Here is a 26,236-nt window from a genome sequence, read left to right as displayed (position 1 = left end):
GATCTTAAATATAAGAGATTAATGTTTAGACTTTACCTTCCTGGCATCTGATCTTTCTGGGATATAAATATAACGTCCCAAACGAGCATCAAACGGTACAGTATATGGTCTCTTTTCTGGTATCCTGGCATCTGGGCCATCTCCACAAATTTCCTTAGCTGAAGAAGTCATTGACAGGTTAAGTTTTGTTGGTTCTCCACTCAGTTGATCCAGAAGAAGTTGTTGTTCTATTATTTTTTCATTCTTTGTAGAAGATGAGAATTTAAAAAATAGAAATTCAGGGAGAATTTTAAAAATAGAGATCCTTAGTACAGGTATAAATAATGATAAAAAATGAGTTGTACATTGACCAAAATCACAACTACAAATCACAATTACCTTAACGGTATAGTAAAACCTCATTTATCCAAAGACTAGCCTTCTGGTGTTCACAAGGATCAAGGACTGTTCTGATTGGTAAACACTTTTGAATAGTCAGCAGCAACAAACACAGCAGAGAGTTAAATACTCAAAAAAAAAAAAAAAAGGCCCTATACACTGTGTTTGGTTGATTTGCCAACCTGAACCACTCTGATTAGCTGATCTTTATAAAAATTTGGGCTTTGAGTGAAATCAAAAAGTAACAAGAGACAAGAAAGTTGAAAAGTGGAGGAAAAGCTGCAAATAGCAGAGGTGGCAGCAAAAGAGACAGCAGATGCAGCGAAGTGAAAGTCTTTACTCAGTGAAAAAAAAAAGGCCAAAGCACAAAGAGATAAAGGTAGACAAATAATAATTATTCACACTTGGGTACATAGTAGACATTTTCTCAAAAATGAAAACCATCATTTTCAAGGGAAACAACTAACAATATTTGTTATAAATGCTAAAACTCTGGTTTCATGCAAAAATTAGAATTTTGGAAAACATTTCTGCTATTGTGAGCATGAGGACAGCTTCTAATACTTAAAGACTGCTATTGAAATAAGTGGTGATAGTAATGAATGTGATTTTTTGATATTGTATAATGAAATGTGTCAACATCTGCAAGGTCTGCATAACTTAGTAAATAAATATTTTCCAAATGACCAATGCATGATGATTCAAAATCAGATGTGGATAAAAGGTCCATTCAAAGTACAAGATAGGGAGGGACCAATGACTTTTAATGTATAGATCTTTTTTCTTTATTAAGGTATTACATGTGTCCTTATCACCCCATTACTCCCCCACCCCCAAACCAACTCATGCCCTCAACCCCTGATGTCTGTGTCTATTAGTTAGGTTTATATGAACGTATACAAGTCCTTTGGTTGATCTCCCCCTTTACCTCCACCCTCCCCTACCTTCCCTCTGAGGTTTGAGCATCTAATTGATGCTACTCTGTCTCTAGATCTGTTTTTGTTAATCAGTTTATATTGTTCATTATATTCCACAAATGAGTGAGATCTTTCTCTGACTGGCTTATTTTGCTTAGCATAATGCTCTCCAGGACCATCCATGCTATTGCAAATGGTAGTTCCTTCCTTTTTTTTTTTTAAATATATTTTATTGATTTTTTATAGAGAGGCATAGAGAGTTAGAAACATCGATGGGAGAGAAACATCGATCAGCTGCCTCCTTCACACCTCCCATCGTGGATGTGCCTGCAACCAAGGTACATGCCCCTGACCGGAATCGAACCTGGGACCTTTCAGTCCGCAGGCCGATGCTCTATCAACTGAGCCAATCCAGTTAGGGCACTTCCTTCCTTTTTAAAGCAGCCCAGTATTCCACTGTGTAGATGTACAACAGTTTTTTTTAACTCTTTATTGTTCAGATTATTACAGTTGTTCCTCTTTTTTCTCCGCATAGCTCCCCTCCACTGGTTCCCAATCCACCCCATGCCCTTACCCCCCCGCCATTGTCCTCGTCCATACATGTTCAATTTTTGTCCAGTTTCTCCCTGTACCTCCCATACACATACCCCGAGAATTGTCAGTTCACTCCCTTTCTATGCCCCTGATTCTATTATATTCACCAGTTTATTCTGTTTATCATATTTTTTTCACTCGATTTTTAGATTCACTTGTTGATAGATTTGTATTTGTTGGCACTTCTTTCATTTGTTGTTCATAGTTTTTATCTTTACCTTTTTATTCTTCTTCCTAAAGAATACCCTTCAGCATTTCATATAATACTGGTTTGGCAGTGATGAACTCCTTTAGTTGTTCTTATCTGTGAAGCTCTTTATCTGACCTTCAATTCTGAATGATAGCTTTGTTGGGTAGAGTAATCTTGGTTGTAGGTTCTTGCTATTCATCACTTTGAATATTTCTTGCCACTCCCTTCTGGCCTGCATAGTTTCTGTTGAGAAATCAGCTGACAATCGTATGGGTGCTCCCTTGTAGGTAACTAACTGTTTTTCTCTTGCTGCTTTTAATATTCTCTCTTTGTCTTTTGCTCTTGGCATTTTAATTATGATGTGTCTTGGTGTGGTCCTCTTTGGATTCCTTTTGTTTGGGGTTCTGTGCACTTCCTGGACTTCTAAGTCTATTTCTTTCACCAGGTGGGGGAAGTTTTCTGTCATTATTTCTTCAAATAGGTTTTCAATATCTTGCTTTCTCTCTTCTTCTGGTACCCCTATAATTCGGATGTTGGTACACTTGAAGTTGTCCCAGAGGCTCCTTGCACTATCTTAATATTTTTGTATTCTTTTTTCTTTTTGGTTTTCTGGTTGGGTGTGTTTTGCTTCTTTGTATTTCAAATCTTTGACTTGATTCTTGCGATCCTCTAGTCTGCTGTTGGATCTCTGTATATTACCCTTTATTTAAGTCAGTGTAGGCTTAATTTCTAATTGGTCCTTTTTCATATCCTTGAGGATCTCACTAAATTTCTCAGAGGTCTCTAGAAGATTCTTGAGTAACCTTATAACTGTGGTTTTGAACTCTATATCCAGTTTGCTTTCCTCCATTTCTTTCATTTGTGACCTGTTTCTTTGTCTCCACATTTTGGCTGCTTCCCTGTGTTGATAGGGTGGCTTTGTGTACTAGGTGTCCTATAGGGCCCAGTGGCTCAGCCTCCCCAGTCACCTGAGGTGGATGCTCTTGGGGCACCCCTTTGTGGGTTGTATGCACAGTCTTGTTGTAGTTAAGCCTTGATTGCTGTTGATATCACTAGGCGGAATTGACCTCCAAGCCAATTGGCTGTGAGAAACAGTTGTGTCTACAATGGGAGAATTGCTGTGTTGGAGACACCCTTATGGGGCAGGACTTGCTTCAGTGGGGCTTTGGTGTTCACTGAGTCTTCCCCCTGAGTGTGTCTCTTATGGATCTGAAGAGTTATAATCTGGTGTGGTATCACTCTGACCACTAAGTGCACTGGCTCTTGGTAAGTCAACCCCTGCCTGACGCCACCCAGCAGGAGCTAAGAGAGATCTGCAGTTTCCTCCTTAGTTTGGGGTTTGGAGGTGCCCAGATGAGACATAGCTGTGAAGCAATGAAGGCTGCTGATGGGCCTTAGGCAGTCTTTTGGAAGCTCTGGGGTTCTGTGACCCAGCAGCAGTTTGTTAGGTTAGGTTGCAAAAGGCCAGGCCATTCATATGCAAACGCCTCTACACTCAGCTTGGGTGGGGTTGTAAATTGAGTGGGGCATGGTCTCTGGGAATCAGAGGGCAGAGCAAACAGCAATGGCTCCCCGTCAGCCCTGCCCCAAAGAGGGCCCCGTGTCTCTGGGCCCCGTGCAGGAACAATGAACGCTGCAACCACCTCTGAGAGAAAGCCGCCCTCGTGTTCAGGCTCGATGCCAGACAGTCCAGTTTCTCCCCGAATGAGTCTGGGACCCCAGAGTCTCACCTGGTACTGGAATTCAGAGCAGTCGGGAGCTTCTATCTCCCTCCGCATTGAAAAAGACCACAGCGTAATCAGTTTTCAGCCCGTTTCCGTGTGCACTTCCATACCTTCACTCTTCTGCACTTCTGCACCTCCTACCAGTCTAGATGTGCTTTTCTCTTTCCTTCTTGTTGTAGAACTTCCTCTCAGCCAGCCTTCCCATGGTTCTGGATAATATCTATTTTTTCTTTTAATTGTAGTTTTGATGTGGTTGTGCGATACAGCAAGTTCAGGTGTTTACCTATGCCGCCATCTTGGTTCCCCTTGTACCACAGTTTTTAATCCACTCACCTGTTGATGGGCACTTAGGCTGTTTCCAAATCTTAGCTATGATAAATTGTGCTGCTATGAACATAGGGGTGCATATATCCTTTCTGATTGGTGTTTCTAGTTTCTTGGGATATAGTCCTAGAAGTGGGATCACTGGGTCAAATGGGAGTTCCATTTTTAACTTTTTAAGGAAATTCCATACTGTCTTCCACAGTGGCTGCACCAGTCTGCATTCCCACCAGCAGTGCACAAGGGTTCCTTCCTTTTTGCATCCTCTCCAGCACTTGTCGTTTGTTGATTTGTTGACAATAGCCATTCTGACAGATGTGAGATGGTACCTCAATGTCATTTTGATTTGCATCTCTCGGGTGATTAGTGACTTTGAACATGTTTTCCTGTTTCTTGGCCTTCCTAATGTCCTTTTTTGAAAAGTATCTACTTAGGTACATTGCCCATTTTTTTATCGGGTTGATTATCTTCCTTTTGTTAAGTTGTATGAGTTCCCTGTAAATATTGGAGATTAAACCCTTATCGGAGATAACACTGACAAATATGTTCTCCCATGCAGTGGGTTTTCTTGTTGTTTTGCTGATGGTTTCTTTTGCTGTGCAAAAGCTTTTTATTTTGATGTAGTCCCATTTGTTTATTTTCTCTTTAGTTTTCATTGCTCTAGGAGCTGTATTGGTGAAGAAATTGCTTCGGTATATGTCTGAGATTTTGCTGCCTGTTGATTCCTCTAATATTTTTATGGTTTTCTATCTTACGTTTAAGTCCTTTATCCATTTTGATTTTATTTTTGTGTATGGTGTAAGTTGGTGGTCTAGTTTCATTTTTTTGCATGAATCTGTCCAATTTTCCCAACACCATTTATTGAAGAGACTGTCTTGACTCCATTGTATGTTCATGCCTCCTTTGTCAAATATTAATTGAGCATCATGGTTTGGGTCAATTTCTGGATTCTCTATTCTATTCCATTGATCTGTATGACTGTTCTTGTGCCAGTACCAGGCAGTTTTGAGAAGGGTGGCTTTGTAATCCAACTTGCTATGTGGTATTGAGATCCCTTCTACTTTGTTCTTCTTTCTCAGGATTTCTGCAGCTATTTGGGGTGGGTCATGTTTTCTTATCCACTCAGCCACTCGATATCTTTTGATTGGAGCATTTAGTCCATTTACATTTAAAGTTATTGATAGGTACTTGTTTGTAGCCATTTTTATTTCTTTGTGCCTATTTTCCTTCTTCCCTTTTTACACCAGTCCCTTTAACATTTCTTGCATTGCTGGCTTGTTGGTGATAAACTCCCTTAGCCTTTTTTATCTGTGAAGCTCCTTATTTTCCCTTCAATTTTGAAATGATAGCCTTGCTGGATAGAGTATTCTTGGATTCAGTCCCTTGCTTTGCATCACTTTGTATACTTCCATTCATTCCTTTCTGGCCTGATGTGTTTCTGTTGAGAAATCATTTGATAATATAATGGGAGATCCCTTGTAACTTCCTGTCTCTCTCTTGCACCCTTTTAAGGTTCTCTCTTTTTCCTTAACGTTAGCCATCGTAATTATGATGTGTGTTGGTGTGGGTCTTTTAGGGTTGATCTTATTTGGGACTCTCTGTGCTTATATAATTTTTTTCTTCCCCAAATCAGGGAAGTTTTCTGACATTATTTCTTCAAATAGGTTTTCCAACACTTGCTCCTCTTCCTGTCTTTCTGGCACCCCTATTATACGCATGTTGCTTTGTTTCATTTTGTTCCAAAGCTCCCTTAGGCTCTCCTCCTGCCTTTTGATTTTTTTCTCCAATTGCAGTTCAGATTGGGTGCATTTTGTTTCCTTCTTCTAATTCATTAATTCTGTCCTTCACTTCTCCTACTCTACTCTTGAAAGCTTCCAATGAGGTTTTTATTGTAACTATATCACTCTTTATTTCTTCCTGATTCTCACATAGGTTGTTGATTTTCTCATCCATCCGGTTTATGAATTGTATGACCCTTACTCTGAATTCTTTTTCTGACAAATTGCATGCCTCAGTTTCATTTAATTCCTCTTCTGGTGATTCCTCTTTTTCTTTCCTTTGGGGTTTTTTTGTCTCCCCATTTTTAAAAAATAAATCTTTATTGTTCAGATTATTACAGTTGTTCCTCTTTTTCCCCCCATAGCTCCCCTCCACCCAGTTCCCACCACACCCCCTGCCCTCAAACCCTCTATCCTCGTCCATAGATGTATGATTTTTGTCCAGTGTCTTCCCACAACCCCTTCCCCCCAAGAACTGTCAGTCCACTCCCTTTCTATGCCCCTGATTCTATTATATTCACCAGTTTATTCTATTTGTCAGATTTTTTTTCCATTTGATTTTTAGATTCACTTGATAGATATGTATTTGTTGTCACTTTGTTGTTCATAATTTTTATCTTTAATTTTTTCTTCTTCTTCCTCTTCTTAAAGAATACCCTTCAGCATTTCATATAATACTGGTTTAGCAGTGATGAACTCCTTTAGTTGTTCTTATCTGTGAAGCTCTTTATCTGACCTTCAATTCTAAATCATAGCTTTGCTGGGTAATCTTGGTTGTAGGTTCTTGCTATTCATCACTTTGAGTATTTCTTGCCACTCCCTTCTGGCCTGCATAGGTTCTCTTTTTTTAATTTAATAAATCTTTATTGTTCAGATTATTACAATTGTTTCTCCTTTTTTCCCCATAGCTCCCCTCCACCCAGTTGCCACCCCACCCTCTGTCATTACCTCCCCCCTACTATCCTCATCCATAGGTGTATGCTTTTTGTCCAGTCTCTTCCCGCACCCCCCACACCCTTTTCCCCCTGAGAATTATCAATCTACTCCCTTTCTATGTCCCTGATTTTATTATATTCACCAGTATATTCTGTTCCTCAGATTAATTCACTTGATTTTTAGATTCACTTGTTGATAAATATGTATTTGTTGTTCATAATTTTTATCTTTACCTTCTTCTTCTTCCTCCTCTTCTTAAAGAATACCGTTCAGCATTTCATATAATACTGGTTTGGTGGTGATGAACTCCTTTAGCTTTTTCTTATCTGTGAAGCTCTTTATCTGACCTTCAATTCTGAATGATAACTTTACTGGGTAGAGTAATCTTGGTTGTAGGTTCTTGCTATTCATCACTTTGAATATTTCTTGCCACTCCCTTCTGGCCTGCATAGTTTCTGTTGAGAAATCAGCTGACAATTGTATGGGTGCTCCCTTGTAAGTAATTAACTGTTCTTCTCTTGCTGCTTTTAATATTCTCTTTTTGTCTTTTGCTCTTGGCATTTTAATTATGATGTGTCTTGGTGTGGTCCTCTTTGGATTCCTTTTCTTTGGGGTTCTGTGCACTTCCTGGACTTGTAAGTCTATTTCTTTCACCAGGTGGGGGAAGTTTTCTGTCATTATGTCTTCAAATAGGTTTTCAGTATCTTGCTCTCTCTCTTCTTCTGGCACCCCCATAATTCTTATGTTGGTACGCTTAAAGTTGTCCCAGAGGCTTCTTACACTATCTTCAAATTTTTGGATTCCTTTTTCTTTTTGGTTTCCCGGTTGAGTGTTTTTTGCTTCATTGTATTTCAAATCTTTGACTTGATTCTTGCATTCCTCTAGTCTGCTGTTGGGTCTCTGCATAATATTTTTTATATTCAGTCAGTGTATGTTTAATTTCTAGTTGGTCCTTTTTCATATCCTCGAGGGTCTCGTTAAATTTATCGGCCTTTTCTAGGAAATTCTTGAAAAACCTTATATTTTGAACTCTATATCCAGTTGTTTGTTTTCCTCCATTTCTTGTGATCTGTTTATCTGTCTCCACATTTTCGCTGCTTCCCTGAGTTGGTAGGGTGGCTTTGTGTGCTAGGTGTCCTATACGGGCCAGTGGGTCGGCCTCCCAGTTACATGGACAGTCTTAGTGCACCCCTTTGTGGACTGTGTTGTAGTTAAGTCTTGATTGTTGTTGGTGTCACTGGGAGGAATTGACCTCCAGGCAAATTGGCTGTGAGGACCCGCTGTGTCTATAATGGAAGAACTGCTGCGCTGGAGACACGCTTAGGGGGCAGGACTTGCTTCAGTGGGGCTTTGGTGCTCACTGAGTCTGTCTCTTGAATGTGTCACTTATGGATGTGAATAGTTGAAATCTGGTGTTGTCTCACACTGATCACTAGATACACTAGCTTCTGGATCTCCAATGGGGTGCAGGTCAGCTACTGTCTGAGGCCATCGAGAAGGAGCTACAGTGAGAACTACAGTTTTCTCCTCTTTGCTTGAAGTTTGGAGGTTTTGGATCTGTCTGACCAGAGCTGCAGATTGTTAGATTAAGCTGCGATAGGGCAGGCCTTTTATATGCAAAAGCCGCTGCGTGGAGCTTGGGTGGATTTGTAAATTGTGCGGGGCAGGGTCTCAGGGAGTCAATAGGCTAGGGCGTGGCAAACAGCAATGGCTGCCAGTCAGCCGTCTCTGTGTCTCTGAGTTTCCCTGTCCCCGCATCTCGCGCCCCAGCATAGTAAACAATGATTGCTGCGCGCACCTCTGCAAGAGTCACCCTCACTTTCCGACCCGATGGCAGACAGTCCAGCTTCTCCCTGTAGGAGTTTGGGTCCCCAGCATCTCCCCAGAAACTGGAGTTCAGAGTAATCGGGAGTTTGTCTCCCTTCGGGTTGAAAAAAGCAGGGCACCCAGTCACCCACTGCCAGCCTGATACGTGCACCTCCGTACCTCAGCTTTTCAGCGCTTGTGCAGGTCTCAATGCTATTTTCTCTTTCCTTCTAGTTGTAGAACTTCCACTCAGCCAGCTTTCCCGTGGTTCTGGCTGATAGACGTTTTGTCTTTTAGTTGTAGTTTTGATATTGTTGTGCGAGGCAGCAGTTTGGGTGTTTAACTATGCCGCCATCTTGGTTCCCCCCCCTGGCCTGCATAATTTCTGTTGAGAAATCAGCTGATAATCATATGGATGCTCCCTTGTAGGTAACTGTTTTTTTCTTGCTGCTTTTAAGATTCTCTCTTCGTCTTTTACTCTTGGCATTTTAATTATGATGTGTGTTGGTGTGGTCCTCTTTGGATTCATTTTGTTTGGGGTTCTCTGCACTTTTAATTCTATTTCTTTCACCAGGTAGGGGAAGTTTTCTGTCATTATTTCTTCAAATAGGTTTTCAATATCTTGTTCTGTGTCTTCTTCTGACACCCCTATAATTCGGATATTAGTATGCTTTAAGTTGTCCCAGAGGCTCCTTACACTATCTTCATATTTTTAGATTCTTTTTTCCTTTTGCTTCTCCTGTTGGGTGTTTTTTGCTTCTTTGTATTTCAAATCTTTGACTTGATTCTTGGGATTCTCTAGTCTGCTGTTGGATCTCTGTATATTATTCTTTATTTCAGTCAGTATATGCTTAATTTCTAATTGGCCCTTTTCATATCCTTGAGCATCTCACTAAATTTCTTGGAGGTCTCTAGAAGATTCTTGAGTAACCTTATCTTATAACTGTGGTTTTGAACTCTATATCCAGTCGTTTGCTTTCCTCCATTCCTTTCATTTGTGACCTGTTTCTTTGTCTCCACATTTTGGCTGCTTCCCTGAGTTGATAGAGTGGCTTTGTGTGCTAGGTGTCCTATAGGGCCCAGTGGTTCAGCCTCCCCAGTCACCTGAGGTGGACGCTCTTAGTGCACCCCTTTGTGGGATGTGTGCACAGTCTTGTTGTAATTAAGCCTTGATTGTTGTTGGTATCACTGGGAGGAATTGATCTCCAGGCCAACTGGCTGTGAGGACCAGTTGTGTCTACAGTGGGAGAACTTCTGTGCTGGAGACACCCTTACGGGGCAGGACTTGCTTCTGTGGGGCTTTGGTGCTCACTGAGTCTGCTCCCTGAGTGTGTGTCTTATGGATGTGAAGAGTTGTAATCTGGATGGTCTCACTCTGACCACTGGGATCTCCAAGGAGGTGCAAAGTCAGCCACTGCCTGAGGCCACCCAGCAGGAGCTACAGTAAGATCTGCAGGTTCCTCCTCTTTGTTTGGGGTTTGGAGGTGCCCAGATGAGGCCCAGCTGTGAAGCAATGCAAGCTGCTATCCAGCCTTAGGCCTTCTTTTGGAGGCTCTGGGGCTCTGATCCAGCTGCAGTTTGACAGGTTTTTAGGTGGAGAAAGGCCAGGCCACTCACATGCAAACATCTCTGCACACAGTTTGGGTGGGGTTGTAAATTGAGTGGGGCATGGTCTCAGGGAATCACGGGGCAGAGCAAACAGCAAAGGCTTCCTGTCAGCCCTACCCCAAAGAGGCCCCCGGGTCTCTGTATCCTGCGGCACCGTGCAGAAACAATGATTGCTGCAAGCAGCTCTGACAGAAAGCCACCCTCGTGTTCCGACCCGATGCCAGACAGTCCAGTTTCTCCCCGTATGAGTCTGGGTCCCCAGAGTCTCGCCCAGAACTGGAGTTCAGAGCAGTCAGGAGCTTGTATCTCCCTCGCGATTCAAAAAGACAACAGCATACCCAGCTTCCAGCCCCTTTCGAGTGCGCCTCTGTACCTCCACACTTCACTTCCGCACCTCCTACAGGACTCAATGCGCTTTTCTCTTTCCTTCTAGTTGTAGAATTTCCACTTGGCCAGCCTTCCTGTTGTTCTGGATGATAATTGTTTTGTCTTTTAGTTGTAGTTTTAATGTGGTTGTGCGTGGCAGCAAGTTCAGGTGTTTACCTATGTCGCCATCTTGGTTTTCTCTGTCTCCCCATTTTTGCTGTCTCTTTCTGGCCTTGGGCTACCTGCTTGGTGTCTAATGGGTTGAGGCTCCTCACAGTCCAATGGCTGTGGATTCGCTAGCCCCAGGGGCTGGGTCTCCCTTGAATTTCACACCTTTTTTGTCTCTGCTCTGAGTTGTATCCCCTTCTCTCACAGTTCTGGTCCCTCAATTTATCCCTTTCTCAGGGTTGGTGGTGGCGGGTGTCCAGTACCCCTAGTGTGCTACACTCTGTGAGAGCCCAGAGCCCTTTGGCATGCAGTTCACTGTGCTGCTCCAGCCCCTAAGGCAGGATGTTAGCCTAGGTCCCTCTGGCAGTGCACTTGCAGTGTGGACCTGTGACCTGTGATTTGGCACACCAGGTCGTGCCAGCAGCTCTGACCTGGGCTGTGGGTAGGGCGTACACCAGTTGACAGCTGTCTGTCTGTCCTGGGGACAGGGTGTACACTAGCAGAAGGCTCTGTCTGTGCTGATGGCAGATCACCCACTGGCTCAAGGTTCTGTCTCAGCCAGATGCTATCCCACTCTGGGCTGCAGCTGTCTGTGCTGGAGTGGGGTGTGTCCCAGCCAAAGGGTCTGTCTGTGCTGGTGCTGGAGCTGCTGAGTCTATGCCAGGGCCTGGGCACTTGCCCTGAAGGGCTCTTCCTATACTGGTGGCTGGGTGCGCTCAATCTGTGCCAGAGGTCGGATGCTCTCCTTGCAAGGGCTCTGCCTAAGATGGAGGCAGGGGGCAAAGCTGGTGGCATTGCGCACTCAGGCTATGCCAGAGGCGGGGTGCTGGCCCTGTGCAGGCTTTGCCTAAGCTGGCGGTGGAGTGCAAAACTGGTGGCAGAGCGTGCTCAGTCTGCACAAGGGAGCACAAGGGGCGGGGCCCTCACCCTGTGCCCTGTGAGGGCTCTAAGCTGGCTGTGGAGAGTGCTCACTTGCCTAGGGTTCTGTCTGGGCAGGGGTGTAGGACACACTGGGCTGAGGTTCTGTATTGGTATCAGGGATGGAGCGGAGAGTGGGGAACCCATAGCTTGCACTCACAGCGCGAGGACCTGAAGCGTGGGATCCTGGGGCGCTGGGTTTGTGCTCTGGTTTGGAGACTCAGCTCCGGAGGTCTGTCTGATGCGCTCCCACTGAAGTCGTCTGGGACCCACGTCGCGGTACCGTGTTGCTCACTGCTGGGGCACGGTGGTGGTTCCACGCGGGTTATAGCTGGCAAGCGGCTCCCTGCCCAGGTCCGGGGGTGCTGCCCAAGGTCAGTCCGGATGTTGGTGGGGCAGCACTCCTGGTTTCCTTTACTTCCTTCTACAAGATGGTGTGCTTTCCACACCAAAGCCAAACCAGCATCGGGGTGCCCAAGGCGAGCCCAATCTGCCAGTCCCTGGTATTCCTGAGATATCTATCTGTCCCTCACTCACCCACGCACACACCACATACTTCCCTACATGCTCCTCTCGCTTCTTTACTCTGTTACTCTCTCTCCCTGCTATCCTGTCAGCCGCCATCTTCTGAATTCTAATGTATAGATCTTAATGTAATAAAATAGTTTCAAATCCAACATTGCAAGTAATCTTTAGGAAATTTCTACTTGTTGAATTTGAGTATGATTTCAAAGAATATCCACAATTATCTAAAAAAGGCATTAAATATCCTCTCCTTCTAATTACAAATCTATATGATGCTGGATTTTCTTCAGATATTTCAACTAAAACAACATATTGTGACAAACTGAATGCTGAAGCAGATATGAAAATTTACCTGTCTTCTATTAAGCCAGATATTAAAGAGATGTGCAAAAATGTAAAACAATTTCACTTATTAATTTTTTGGTTTCTGGAAATATTATTGTTCATGAAAAATAGTCTATATATTATCATCTAATCAGATTATTATTGTTATTTTTTAATAAATTAGTAATTAAATTTTTTGTTTTAATTCTAATATGGTAAATATCAATAGATACAATGGTGGAACTTGATTTTAAGAAACCTGCGAACAGCCCTAGCCTATGTGGCTCAATTGGTTGGAGCATCATCCCATGCACCAGATAGTTGTGGGTTCAATTCCCAGTCAGGGCACATACCTAGGTTGCGGGTTCAATTCCAGTCAGGGAGTGTATAGGAGGCAACTAATCGATGTATCTCTTTCATCAATGTTTCTCTCTCTCTCAAATCAATAAAAAATAATAATAAAAAAGAAACCTGCGAACAAAATTTAAATGACTGCTATAATAAAGAATATATAACTGGCTTTTTCCTAATACATATAAAAAGAGGAAAGATTTCTAACTAGACAGCTATGTTTTAAACTATTTTTACATTTTAACTATGTTTTCCTACTTTAAAAATCTGTCAGAACATCTATTTGCCCACCAAACTGCAAACTCCACATAAGCAGAACTAGGTAGGTCTTGCTATTTACTACCTCTCCTGTGACACAATCTTCACTCAATAAATGTTTTTTTAATGAAAAGTGGGGAAATGTAATTCTAAACTCAATGTATGTAAATGCAATACATATAACACATACATGCACATACCTACATTTCTTAAATATTACCAAACATGATGATTTTGCTTCTTTTATAAAAAATCACTACTCCAAATTCAAGGGATGAAGTATTTTTTCTTTCAAGAACCACTTACCCATTGAGGAGATAAAACTCAGTTAAAGTATAATTAAATTTTGTTTCTGAAACTATTTCTTTCCATCCTCTAAATTTAATAACCAAGTCCATAAGATTGTACTTAATAAACATAACAACTTAAAATAGGTTTTACAGGAGAAAAAAGGAGGAGCCAGGAAAGGTATGAATATGAGGAGAAAGAATAGGAAAAGGGAGAAACAGAGCAAAGGCAAATGAGATTCTACATATAATCCTTTTAAAATTTTTCTGACATTCTACAGCGACTTTTACTTGCCCCAAATAAATTTAGTCTTTAAAAACGTTCTTTTATAAAAACAGTGTCTATGTACCTGGCATTTCTTCAGCTCTCGCTTCAGTTGGTTAACTCTACTATGCTGTGTTCCTTCTTCCAGGTTTCCAATGCCTTGGCTTCCTCTGAATGAGCTGGGAATCGCCTTCCTGACCTCCTGGGTCATGTTAAACCACTCCTGCAGCTTCTGTTGCTGATTTTGGTTTAGACTGACAGTATCTTTTAACTCCACCAGGAGGGTGAAGGCTTCCTCTACACAATGTTGGTAACCCAGACATTCTCCTTGGAGCTGAGCTACTTGTTCCTCAAGAGAAAGGATCCTGTTATCAGGAGTCCCCTCTCGATGGATCTGGCTGGTTTGGCCAATATTACTAGCCTGCTGACTCTGCAAAGCTTCTCGAAGCAACTTAATCTCAAATTCCATTTCATCCATCCGGTCTGACTCAGGGCTGAAGTTTAAGGTGGGTTTGTTCCTGATGTTGCGTGCTCTATTGGCATATTTGAGAGAATTTAAGGATTCGTCAAAATTCAAGGAAGATGGGCTGACACAAGTGATCATGACAGTCTTGGCAGTGCCTCCCAGGGAATCTTTCAGAAGCCGGGTAATTTTAGCATCCCTATATGGAATATGTGAACTCTTTCTGCGTGGGTCCCCAAGAGCACTTATTACATTTCCTAAAGCCAGCAACCCACTGTTGATCTGAATGGATTCTTTGAACCGTTCGCCAGTATTCCCTGTTTTCGTTGCTCTTTCTGATCCAGCCAAATCCACAAAGTGGAACTTTGAGACAATTTGCCGACGGGAAGACCATGATCCATCTTTAGCTGCCTCTGTATTTTTTTCAACTTGACAAATGCTGATTGTAAAAATTGCATGTGATCTACTGGAGTGTTCATTCATTTGGGTGGTACCTGTACGCCTGGCTGCATTCCCCATCTCCAGGAGGCTCATCACTTCATCTGCACTCTCCACCTGGCATTCCTTGGCCCCGACAATCACTTAAAACAGCAAGTTTTTAAATCAAGTTTTAATCAAAATCCAGTACAGTCAAAATTAACCACGTAACAGTTATTTGCTAGACTGCCCAGCTAAGACATTCCCTTTAAAAAAAATCAATAGGGCCCTAGCTGGTTTGGCTCAGTGGATAGAGCATCGGCCTGTGGGCTGAAGGGTCTTGGGTTTGATTCCGGTCAAGGGCACGTGCCTTGGTTGCAGGCTCCCAGAGCCCTGATGGGGGGCATGCGGGAGGTAACCAATCAATATGTCTCTCTCACATTGGTGTTTCTCTCTGTCTCTCCCTCTCTCTTCCTCTATCTCTAAAAATCAAAGGAAAAATATCCTAAGATGAGGACTTTTTTAAAAATCAATAGTATTTCAAACAATAGTAACAGCAGCAACATTAATTAATTTTAGAGAATGTCCCAAAGGAACATTTTACAGAGAGTGCTCATTTTGATGTTTAAATTCTAAAAGATATAATACTTTACATAATTTTTAATGATCTGGTTTCTCTGCAGTCACACATTATGCTCAATTCTTTAAAACAGCTAACAAGAGAAAAACTCTTGATTTTAGTATTTAATTTGGAGAACCTAGTGGATTATTTAAAAAATAATTAATTAATTAAATATATAATTCAAAAGAATTAATCAGCCCTGGCCAGGTGGCTCAGTTGGTTGGAGTGTAGTCCCATACACCAAAAGGGTGCAGGTTCAATTGCCGGTCAAGACACATACCTAGGTTTCGGGTTCAGTCCCTGGTCAGGGTGAGAAGGGAGGCAATGGATTGATGTTTCTCTCTCACATCAATGTTTCTTTCTCTCCCTTCCTCTCTCTCTAAAATCAATAAATATATTCTTGAGTGAGGATTAAAAAACAAATAATTAGTAATAGATTCATTTTTTAAAAATAGTTTCTCTTGAATTTTGTTACTATTCAAGCTCTCCTTAGGTTTAAGGTTTTTTTATATTGTGGAATCACATCTAATGACAGATGAAAATTTTAGTATAAGTAGTTATTCATTTTAAAAGCAGGTGTGCCCTACATAATATCAGAGTGCAAGGTAAACAAATGAAATGGCAATTCAAAACAAGCAGAAATTTTCTATTTCAACAGCAGAATAAGAACCAACAAGTAACCTAAGCTTACTATTACCAACATTATGTTTATATCCAAAATTTTCAAAAGAGTAAATTTCAGATTTGAATCAAAGCAGTAAAGCTCCTAATTCTGAGCTCAAATTACAATGGTATACTTCCTTTTTATTCAGATCCCATCATGCCACTGTTTCTTTGAAAAATAATCATTTTGCTTATATTATTTCCATCACGCCACCTTTTTAACAACCTGGTTCATTTAAAGTTCTAAAGTAACTACTACAGACAGTGCTAAAATATCAGCAATTATAAAATATGATAACTATAAATCATAGCATAGATTTTATATAACTTTTCTAATGTTAGGGTAAAGCTAAGTACTAGCTAAGGTTCTCAAGCCCAGCTGCAAATCACCTGGGAAGGAGCTTTATAAAAAAGAAAGTACCTGTGCCCAGGTCCCATCCCAAACTAATTCATTAGAATTTCTGAAAAGTAAGGCCAGAAACCAGTACTTTAAAAAAATATTTTTTTACTGCTTTCAGAGAGGAAAGGAGAGGGAGAGATAGAAACATCACTGATGAGAGAGAATCACTGATCGGCTGCCTCCTGCATGCCCCACACTGGGGATCAAGCCCGCAACCAGGCATGTGCCCTGACCAGGAAGAAATTTTAGTGACTTCCTGGTTCACAGGTTGACACTCAACCACTGAGCCACACCGGCTGGGCACCAATACTTTTTAAAAAGCTTCAAAGGTCATGCTAATTGTGCAACTTCCAGGTTGGATACCAACCACTGCTTCACACAAAGGACTCAATAAATATGTCAAACAAATGCATGTTGTAAGACATTATGTAAGATATTTGGCATTTTGTCTTAACACAATTTGTTACATCCTTCCAAAATTTTTGCAGGATTGATATCAGTCATGGAATATTTTGATCATTAAGTTTAACAGGAGTGGCAATGTACCCTTCCGTATTGAGATGATTTTAAAATAAATGTATTATTTTTGTAATTTTTAATAAAAGATAAAAATATTCAGTAAATATATTTCATGATACAAAAGCCCAAACACCAGTCTGAATTCTGTCCAGAAAAAAATAACTATATTGAATTATCCTATATAATAAAAAGGTAATATGCTAATTTCCATCACTCCGTCACAAAGATGGCTGCACCCACAGCTGAAGCCAAGTTCCCATCAGGAGCCTTAACGAGCAATCAGCAGGGACCTGAGGCTACGCCCTCCCCGCCCCCATGGGGCTTGACAGGGGACCTCAGGCCGCACTCCCTTGCCCTGGCATCAGGCTGAGGGACCTCAGGCCGCACCCCCTGCCCCAGCACCAGGCCAGGGGACCTGAGGCCATGCCCGCTGCCTGACAGGACTTGACAGGGGACCTCAAGGTGTGCTTCCCATCCTGGTGCTGGGCTAGGGGACCTCAGGCTGCTCCCCCGCCCCAGCACCAGGCTAGGGGACTTCAGGCTGTGCCCCCCACCCCGGCACTCAGGCCGCACCCCTGGCACCAGGCCAGGGGACCTGAGGCTGCGCCCCCCTGCCTGGTGGGGCTTGACAGGGGACCTCAGGCCATGCTCCCCACCCAGTGGGACTTGACAGGGGACCTCAAGGTGCACCCCCAGTGCTGGGTTGGGGGAACTCAGGCCACAACCCTTGCCCAGCGGGGCTTGATGGGGGACCTGAGGCTGCGCGCCCCCTCCTGGTGCCAGGCCGGGGGACCTGAGGTTATGCCCCCTGCCCAGCAGGGCTTGACAAGGGTGGAACTGGCTGGGTCTGGATCTAGCCCAATGGGGGGGAAGGGGGGCTGTCCGGGTCTGGGTCTCACGCGATTTTGAGGTGCATGTGGGTGGGTGGGGACTTGACTCTGGGTCCCGTGGTGTGCCCCAGACTCTGACAGGAGGAAGGTTTTCATATACATTTTACTAATTTTCTTTCATCTCTGACATAGAGAAAGGGCAAATAGCAATATTAAATTATTTCCTCTAATTAATCCCCTTTTAATGTGCATGAATTTCGTGCACCGGGCCACTAGTCTAATCTATAAAAGCCAAGAGACCAAACGGCAGCAGAACGACCAGAATGACTGGTGGCTATGACGAGCACTGTGGCGGCCAACCAGCCAGATCGGGGGCAGGGCCAGCCAGCCAACCGCCCATAGACCCTCCCCCCTGCCAACTCCACCCCTAATCGGCACCCCCCCACCCCGATCACTGAAGTGTGACCTTCAGTGATTCTAAGTAAGTAAACACTCTCCAGCCTTCATAGACCAGGAATCTGAATGACAAGTGATCAGGAGGAAAACTGCTCACCGTCTGGACCATCAGTCAGGTGTCCAGGAGAGGTGCCCAGCACAACCACTATCTCCCTGCATTCTCTCTCCACTGCTTACTACCAAAGAGGGCAGCCACATCACACCACGGCCTCTCTTTAGAGGGTTTGTCAGCAGGGAACTGAACCGCATTACCTGTCTAGAGAGAGGCTTAGAAACGGAAGCTGTAAGTCCCTGACACTAAAGCGCCTTTGAAGCTTCAACTCATCTGAAAGCCAACAGCAAACGTGTATACACCCTGCAAAGATCTTTGACACTAATAAATGCTTTCCCCCTCCCCCCGCTGGCACCACCCCCGATTGCCCCCCCCCAGTGGGGGTGGGCGGCCAGACCCCACCCATGCACTATTCATGCACCGGGCCTCTAGTAATTTCATAAACTACTATGTATGCTTTCTAAAAACAAACAAACAAAACAAAAACAATTTCTTCAAATGTCCAGGAATGCTAGGGCTGCCAGGACAGAGTCTCTAAGAAGACAAGCTTTACTGCCCCCTGCAGGCTGCTATTTGAATGACTATAGCCATCTTACTTTCCTAGCTGCTAAGAAATTCCCCCAAGGAGTGACTCGATCACCAGGACCCTTTATCTCCTGGAAGGTTCTACATGTGTTTTCTAGGAGAGGAAGAAATCCAAGAAGTGTAACTTGTTATTAATAACTAGAGGCCCGGTGCATGAAATTCGTGCAAGGGGGGTGGGGGGGCGTCCCTCAGCCCAGCCTGCACCCTCTCCAATCTGGGAACCCTCGAGGGATGTCCAACTGCCCATTTAGGCCTGATCCTGGTGGGACTGGGCCTAAACGGGAAGTTGGACATCCTTCTCACAATCCAGGACTGCAAAAAAAAAACAAAAAAACAACAATCCAGGACTGCTGGCTCCCAACCACTTGCCTGCCTGCCTGCCTGATTACCCTTAACTGCTTCTGCCTGTCAGCCTGATCACCCCCTAACCACTCCCCTGTCAGCCTGATCGATGCCTAACTGCTCCTCTGCTGGCCCGATTGCCCCTAACTGCCCTCCCCTGCCGGCCTGGTCATCCCTAACTGCCCTCCCCTGCCGGCCTGGTCATCCCTAACTGCCCTCCCCTGCCTACCTGGTCACCCCTAACTGCCCTCCCCTGCAGGCCTGGTTCCCCCCAACTGCCCTCCCCTGCAGGCCTGGGTCCCCCCGAACTGTCCTCCTCTGCAGGCCTGGTTGCCCCCAACTGCCCTCCCCTGCCAGCCTGGTCGCCCCCAACTGCCTTCCCCTGCTGGCCTGGTCACCCCTAACTGCCCTCCCCTGCAGGCCTGATCGCCCCCCCAAACTGCCCTCCCTTGCAGGCCTGGTCCTTCCCAACTGCCCTCCCCTGCTGGCCATCTTGTGGCCACCATCTTGTGTCCACATGGGGGCAGCCATCTTTGACTACATGGGGGTGGCCATCTTGTGTGTTGGGGTGACGGTCAATTTGCATATTACTCTTTTATTAGATAGGATAGTGAAAATTTTGAAACAGCCTAAATATCCAACAATGAAACAATAGTTAAATAAATTATTATGATACATTCAGAAGACAAATTACCACATGACCACTAAGAGTCACAAGGCTGAAAACTATTTAAAGCCATGTGAAAATGCTCACAATACAAATATTAAGTGAAAAAACAAGATGTAATACTATATGTGAAGGATCGCAAGTACATTTAAAAAAAAACTCTACGTGCATAGTAAAAGAAAACACAACAATAAGAGAAACTATTTTGGGTTCTGGGATCAAAAATAATCTTTTATTTTCTTCCTTATACTTTTTTATGTTTTCAAAATATTTTACGTTGAATATTTTTCCTTTCAAATAAAAGCAGAAAGTATTATTCTTTAACATACTTGCATTTTAACCCTCCCCTTCTAATCTTTTCCTATTTCCAAACAAATGGATATTTAATGAGATTAATGGTTGCTAAACACAGAAAACCAGACTTTGAGAAGCTCAACAAAGGACAGGTAAATGTTAATATGGAGAAGCAAACACATAAACTCTCTACACTAAAAAATAAAATAAAATAAGGAAGCAATAGATATGCTGAGACAAAAATCAAAAAACAAAGGTGAGTTCTAGATCAACCTGGCTGAACAGCAAAGGGAGAAGCCATCCCCTATCTTGGGGTAACTGAGAGGAAGAAAAAAGTACAAAAATTAATTTAGACTATTTCTCAGTCTCACTTAAGGTCAGTGTCTAGGGTGGAAGTGGGGCATTTTTAGGAACTAAGTATTACCTTGAATTACAACTTAATAACATCATCTTGCCTACCAGTTGAACTTCTACTTTTCACCTGGGCAATTTAACTGATATTGTTAATAAGATATTCAATTTTTAAAGTAAAAACAAGTTCATTTTGCTTCTATGTGTTTCTAAAGCTTCTTTGCAATGTATCCAGAAACTGAATTAAATCATATCTATTTGCTAAAGAAGGCTATCTAGTAAATAGGCTACTTTACCTGTATTTCCTTTTTCATCTTCTCGGATGTGAAGATCCTTCACAGATGTCTCCAATTCTAGAAGATCTCTTAGGTCTTCCTTATATACTTCTATATAAGAAACTTTTATTTTAAAGTCAGTGTTAGGATTTTCAGAGATGTTTTGAAATATTTCTTGGATAGCTCGAGGAATGATACCCTTTTGACCATCTACAACTGAAGCTGAAATTTTAGAAAAAAAAGAGAGAAAAGCACATATGAAACTTAAAATATAAGAAAAGCTACAACATGAAATTGACAATCAATACATTTATTTTCTTACAATTCTCTATATTATAAATCTTTTAAACCATAATTACAAAATTCATAGTTAAAAGTTTTCACATGCATGCCCTTAACTCAAAATTTATTCATGCAGTCATTCAACAAATATTTATTTAGTACCTTCTTTTTGCCAGGCAGTATTCCAGGACCCTGGGAACCATTAGTGAACAAAACAGAAGCAAAAAATCCCTGCCCTTGTGGGACTGTACTGAAGATAGACAACAGCAAAAAAAAAGTAACTGATAAGTGAATTAAATAGTATGTTAAAAGTGATAGGTATATCCAGATAAAAAAACTGAGCAGGGTAAGGGGGAATGGATATGTAGGTGCATCTAAGTGGGAGGTGTTTGCAACGTTAGGTAGGAAAGTCACGATGGGCATCATTGAGAAGCTGACATTTAAGCAAAGACTTGAAAGAGGTGGCAGAGGAGCCATGTGCGTATCTGACGGAGAGTCACCCAGGGAGAGAACAACCAGTACAAAGACGCTAAACTGATGTGATCCATTAACAAGAAGGCCAGTGTGGCTGAAGCAGAGAGAGCAAGGGGAGAGTGACAGGGGATGAGGTCAGAGAGGTGACAGAGCCAGAAGAACATGTAAGTCTGTGTAGACCACAGTAGACCTCGGGTTTTATTCTGTGTGAGAGGATAGTAGTAAGTTGCGATTTAAGAGCAATTTAAGGCGGTGTTTTGCAAATACCATAAAAGGGCAGGAGTGGATGTGGGGAAACCACTTAGAAGGCTGTGCAGCAATCTGGGAATCAAGAGGGTTGGGCAGGTAAATATAATGTGGCTCACAGCAGGATGGTAGCAGAGAAAGGATGAGAAGTGACCCAATTTGGGATTTATGTTCAAAGGAACATCATTAAGATTCCCTGATAGATCGGATGTGGGATGTGAAAGAAAGCAATGAGTCAAGAATGACTCTAGCCCTGGCCAGTTTGGTCCCAGGTTCGATTCTAGTCAAGGGCATGTACCTCAGTTGCAGGCTCCTCCCTGGCCTGGGCCATGGTCAGGGCGCTTGCAGGATGCAACCGATCAGTATGTTTCTCTCACATCGATGTTTCTCTCTCTTTCCCTCTTTCTCCCACTCTCCCTAAAAATCAATGGAAAAATATCCTCCGGTGAGGATTAACAACAACAACAACAGAATGACTCTAAGGTTTTGTCTTGAGCCACTGGAGTTGCCATCAACTAATATGGGTAAGAGTGGGGACTAAATTGGTTTGAGGGGAAAATAGCAGAAGTTCATTTTTTGACCAATTAAGCTTGAGGCATCTGTTAACATCCAACTGAGATACTTTGTGGCCAATTGCAAAGACTAAACAGGCAGTAGTTGGATATATAAGCCCAGAGTTCAAGACAGTAGTCTGGATTGGAGATTTTTAAAAAAATCAGAAGTCAGCTACATATAGATGATATTCAATATCATGAGACTGGATGAGATCAGGGAAAAAATAGTCATATATCTCTTTTCCTTCATCTCTTCTACAACCCAGAACACAGATCTGCACATTATGAATGAACAACAATACATACTAGGGACTCAGATACTTGTACACCAATGTCCATAGCAGGATTATTCACAACAGCCAAAAAGGGGGAAAACTCAAGTGCCAACCAACACAGGAATGAATAAGCAAAATATGACATATAGATAAAATGGAATTTTATTCAGTCATAAAAAGGAATAAAGTTCTGATACATGCTACAAGGAGGATGCCCTTGGAAACAAGTGAAAGAATCCAGACAGAGGAGGACAAATATTATATGATTCCACTTCTAAGCAATATCTAGAAGATGAAAATTCATAGAGAAAGAAAGTAAATTAGAGGTCACCAGCGGGTGGGGAAGGGGAGTTATTTCTTAATGGGTACAGAGTTTCTATTTGGGATGCTGGGGGAAAAAAAGTGATGGTTACAAAACACTAAGATTATGGTTAGATCACTATAATCTTAAAATGGTTAAAATAGTAAATTTTATGTTATCTACACTAATAAAAAAGATTCAAATTGACCATACCTTCGCAACGCCCACCAGCCAATCAGGAGTGAGTATGCAAATTAACCCAACAAAGATGATGGGTTAATTTGCATACGCAGGCCCCGAGTGGCCGGGGGCAGGACGCCTGCATTATCGTCACTGACAACACAGGCAACCTGCACAGCCCCAAACACTCCGGGCCTCTGGGCAGCGTGGGAAGGCAGAAAGGCGGCTCTGGCCAGAGTGAAGGCGGTGCTGGCAGCCAGGGGAAGGAAGGCCCATTCTGGCATGAATCTTCATGCATTGGGCCTCTAGTATATATATATTTACCATAGTTTTTAAAATAGTAAAAAAAAAGTACAATATAAAATTTAAAATAAATGAAATAAATTGGGACTTAAGGTTAAATAAGTTTCTGTAGGCCAATTTAGAAACAAACCTATCTACCATGTTCAGCATTGTTTCATGGAAAATATATGACAAGCTACAAAACACTAGTTTACAAATGAACCTTAAAACCAACTTGTTTCCAAGTTGAAGATTACCAATGTTTAAATTTTTGGCAACAATCATCCTGAAAATCTGAACTATTAAATTGGACTGCCTTTCACCTAACTTAAGATGTAATACTGCCATCATGTGGCATGTACAGGAAGCTGTAGGTTTTCCAATACAAGGGAGAAAGTGGATTCCTTTTTGACAGCTTCCAAGAACAAGATAATAGCAATAGCTATAAACCAAAGTATAAGCATTCTGGATTAGCCAGTATGTATAGATGATCATTCCCCACTTCAAAAGATAAGAAAAATCCCACAAAAATTCAAAAGACTTATCAAAAAGCTCAATTTCAAATAATATTTATAATAAAGCTTCAATACGTATTTTGGTAACCTATAAATCACATTGCAACGTTAGGCTTATATTCCTGAAATAAACTATTTCAGAGAGAGAATTTATAAAGTTTTGTACCTCAATAGCCATCATTTAGCTATTTATTATATGCTATTTAAAGAGCAGAGAAATAAAAGTTTTTAGAGATTAGGCCTAGTAAAAGTCAGTAATCCAAGTTTCTGAAAAATTGGAAAATGAATTATTAGTTTAAATAAGAATCATATTAAAAAATAAGAAATTTTCATTCTGGCCATGACCGGTTTGGCTCGGTGGATAGAGCGTCGGCCTGCGGACTGAAGGGTCCCGGGTTCGATTCCGGTCAAGGGCATGTACCTTGGTTGTGGGCACATTCCCAGTAGGGGGTGTGCAGGAGGCAGCTGATCGATATTTCTCTCTCATCGATGTTTCTAACTCTCTATCCCTCTCCCTTCTTCTCTGTAAAAAATCAATAAAATATGTTAAAAAAAAAAAAAAGAAATTTTCATTCTGTCATAGGACCTAGCATGGTGCCCTAGATACTGCAAATGCTCAATAAATTATTTATTGGGTGAAAAAACCAACATTATTTTCACAGTCAATAATTAAACAGCAGACAACTAACCCAGAATTGGGAATTTCATGTGATGAAATAATATTCCCAGAATTGGGAATGTCAATCTTGGAAATTGAAAATGCTCACTGGTTCACAGGCTGACGCTCTATCCACTGAGCCAAACCAGTTGGGACCAAAATTTATTTCTAATGGTGGTCTGTTTCTTCTGATAAAGAGCACCTCAGAATAGTTAAAAGTATTTTAGGACAACTTTTTTCCTTAAAGAATTAAAATTACACTCGTGGCCTCTTAAATAAAAAAAAATATATAGGTATGCCCAGCCAGTGTGGCTCAGTGGCTGATTCCCAGTGAGGACACATGCCTGGGTTGTGGGCTTGATCCCAGGTGGGGGGCTGTGCAGGAGGCAGCTAATCAATGATTCTCTCTCGTTATTGATGTTTCCATCTCTCTCTCCCCTTCCTTTCCTCTGTGAAATCAATAAAAATATATTTAAAAAAAAAACAATATAGCCCCTAGCTCAAGCATGTCAAACTTGCGGCCTACAGGCCGCATGCAGCCCACAATGAAAATTTTTGCGGCCCAGCCAATATAACAATATGTAAGAAATGTTTTAATAGCCCTGGCTGGTTTTGCTCAGTGGATAGAGCGTCGGCCTGTGGATTGATGGGTCCCGGGTTTGATTCCAGTCAAGGGCACATGCTTGGGTTGCAGGCTCGATCCCCAGTGCGGGACATGCAGGAGGCAGCTGATCAATGATTCTCTCTCATCATTGATGTTTCTAGCTCTCCCTCCCTCCCTCTCTCTTCCTCTCTGAAATCAATAAAAATGTTTTAAAAAAAAAAAAAAAGAAATGTTTTAATAAAAATTTCATAACTCAATTTTACAATATCCTATTATATATATTAATAATGAACTACAACATTCACTAATGAATGATTATTATAATCGTGTTGCATTCATTTCCCTTACACGCCTTACGCGCAGGCGCACCATTTATCTCCACTAATACTAGCAGTGAATATTTTAGCAGCCGGTTGCCACATCATTAGTCTTCTACTGACTTGTTTGGTGTGCACAACAGAAAATATTTCGCTTTCGGAGAACAAGAAAAATAGGTTTATTTGCATTATGCTTATTAATTTATGCAGTTCTTCAGTGTCTGGTAAAAATTAATTTTTATTAAAATGTTCTATTATTTTATGTTAACGATTACTCACTTATTTTAGCTCTTTGTATTCAGCATGTCTCCATCGAAATAAACCTACGTTTCTATGAAAATTGAAGCTTTTGGTTTTTGCAACCCACATAAACTTAAACCTTGTTTATTTGGCCCGTGTTAGCACTAGTTGCTTTGGCTCAGTGGATAGAGTGTTGGCCTGTGGACTGAAGAGTCCCAGGTTCGATTCTGGTTATGTGCATATGCTCTGGTTGCGGGCTTGATCCCCAGTGTGGGGTGTGTGGGAGGTAGCCAATCAATGATTCTCTCTCATCATTGATGTGTCTCTCTCTCTCTCCCTCTCCCTTCCTCTCTGAAATCAATAAAAATATATTTTAAAAAAACCAATATAGCTCTATTTGTCACCAAGGTCTGAACATTTTATACTCCTATTAGCATAAAGCACATACTGAGTCTTTAAGGTGGTAAAACATTGGCCAATAAAAAAACAAAAACAACAAAAAACTATGATCTTCAAGAAAAACCACAATAGTAGAAAATCTGAAATTTATTTTATTGTGAGACCCTAAAATAATCTAATATCTTAAGTCTCCTATTCCTGTATAACACTAATTCTAAAAAATTGGAGAAGGTAGTGGCATTAGGCACTTAAGGCCCCT

General features: G+C 42.0%; 1 protein-coding gene across 1 annotated transcript in view; it reads right to left on the bottom strand.

Moving 5' to 3' along the window:
* KIF27 (kinesin family member 27) overlaps positions 1-26,236 on the bottom strand; it is an 88,019-nt gene that overhangs the window by 48,099 nt on the left and 13,684 nt on the right. The window contains exons 3-5 of the mRNA XM_079790482.1: positions 20,672-20,872; positions 13,800-14,758; positions 37-243 (exon numbers count right to left, since the gene is read on the bottom strand). Of these exons, the coding sequence (XP_079646608.1) occupies positions 37-243; positions 13,800-14,758; positions 20,672-20,872 (1,367 nt within the window). The remainder of the gene's footprint in view (positions 1-36; positions 244-13,799; positions 14,759-20,671; positions 20,873-26,236) is intronic.

This window comes from Cnephaeus nilssonii (genome assembly GCF_951640355.1).
Source record: "Cnephaeus nilssonii genome assembly, chromosome: 14".
Taxonomy (NCBI): Eukaryota; Metazoa; Chordata; class Mammalia; order Chiroptera; family Vespertilionidae; genus Cnephaeus; species Cnephaeus nilssonii.
The sequence above is the reverse complement of the archived record's forward strand: the minus strand, read 5'-3'. Positions and strand labels throughout refer to the sequence as shown.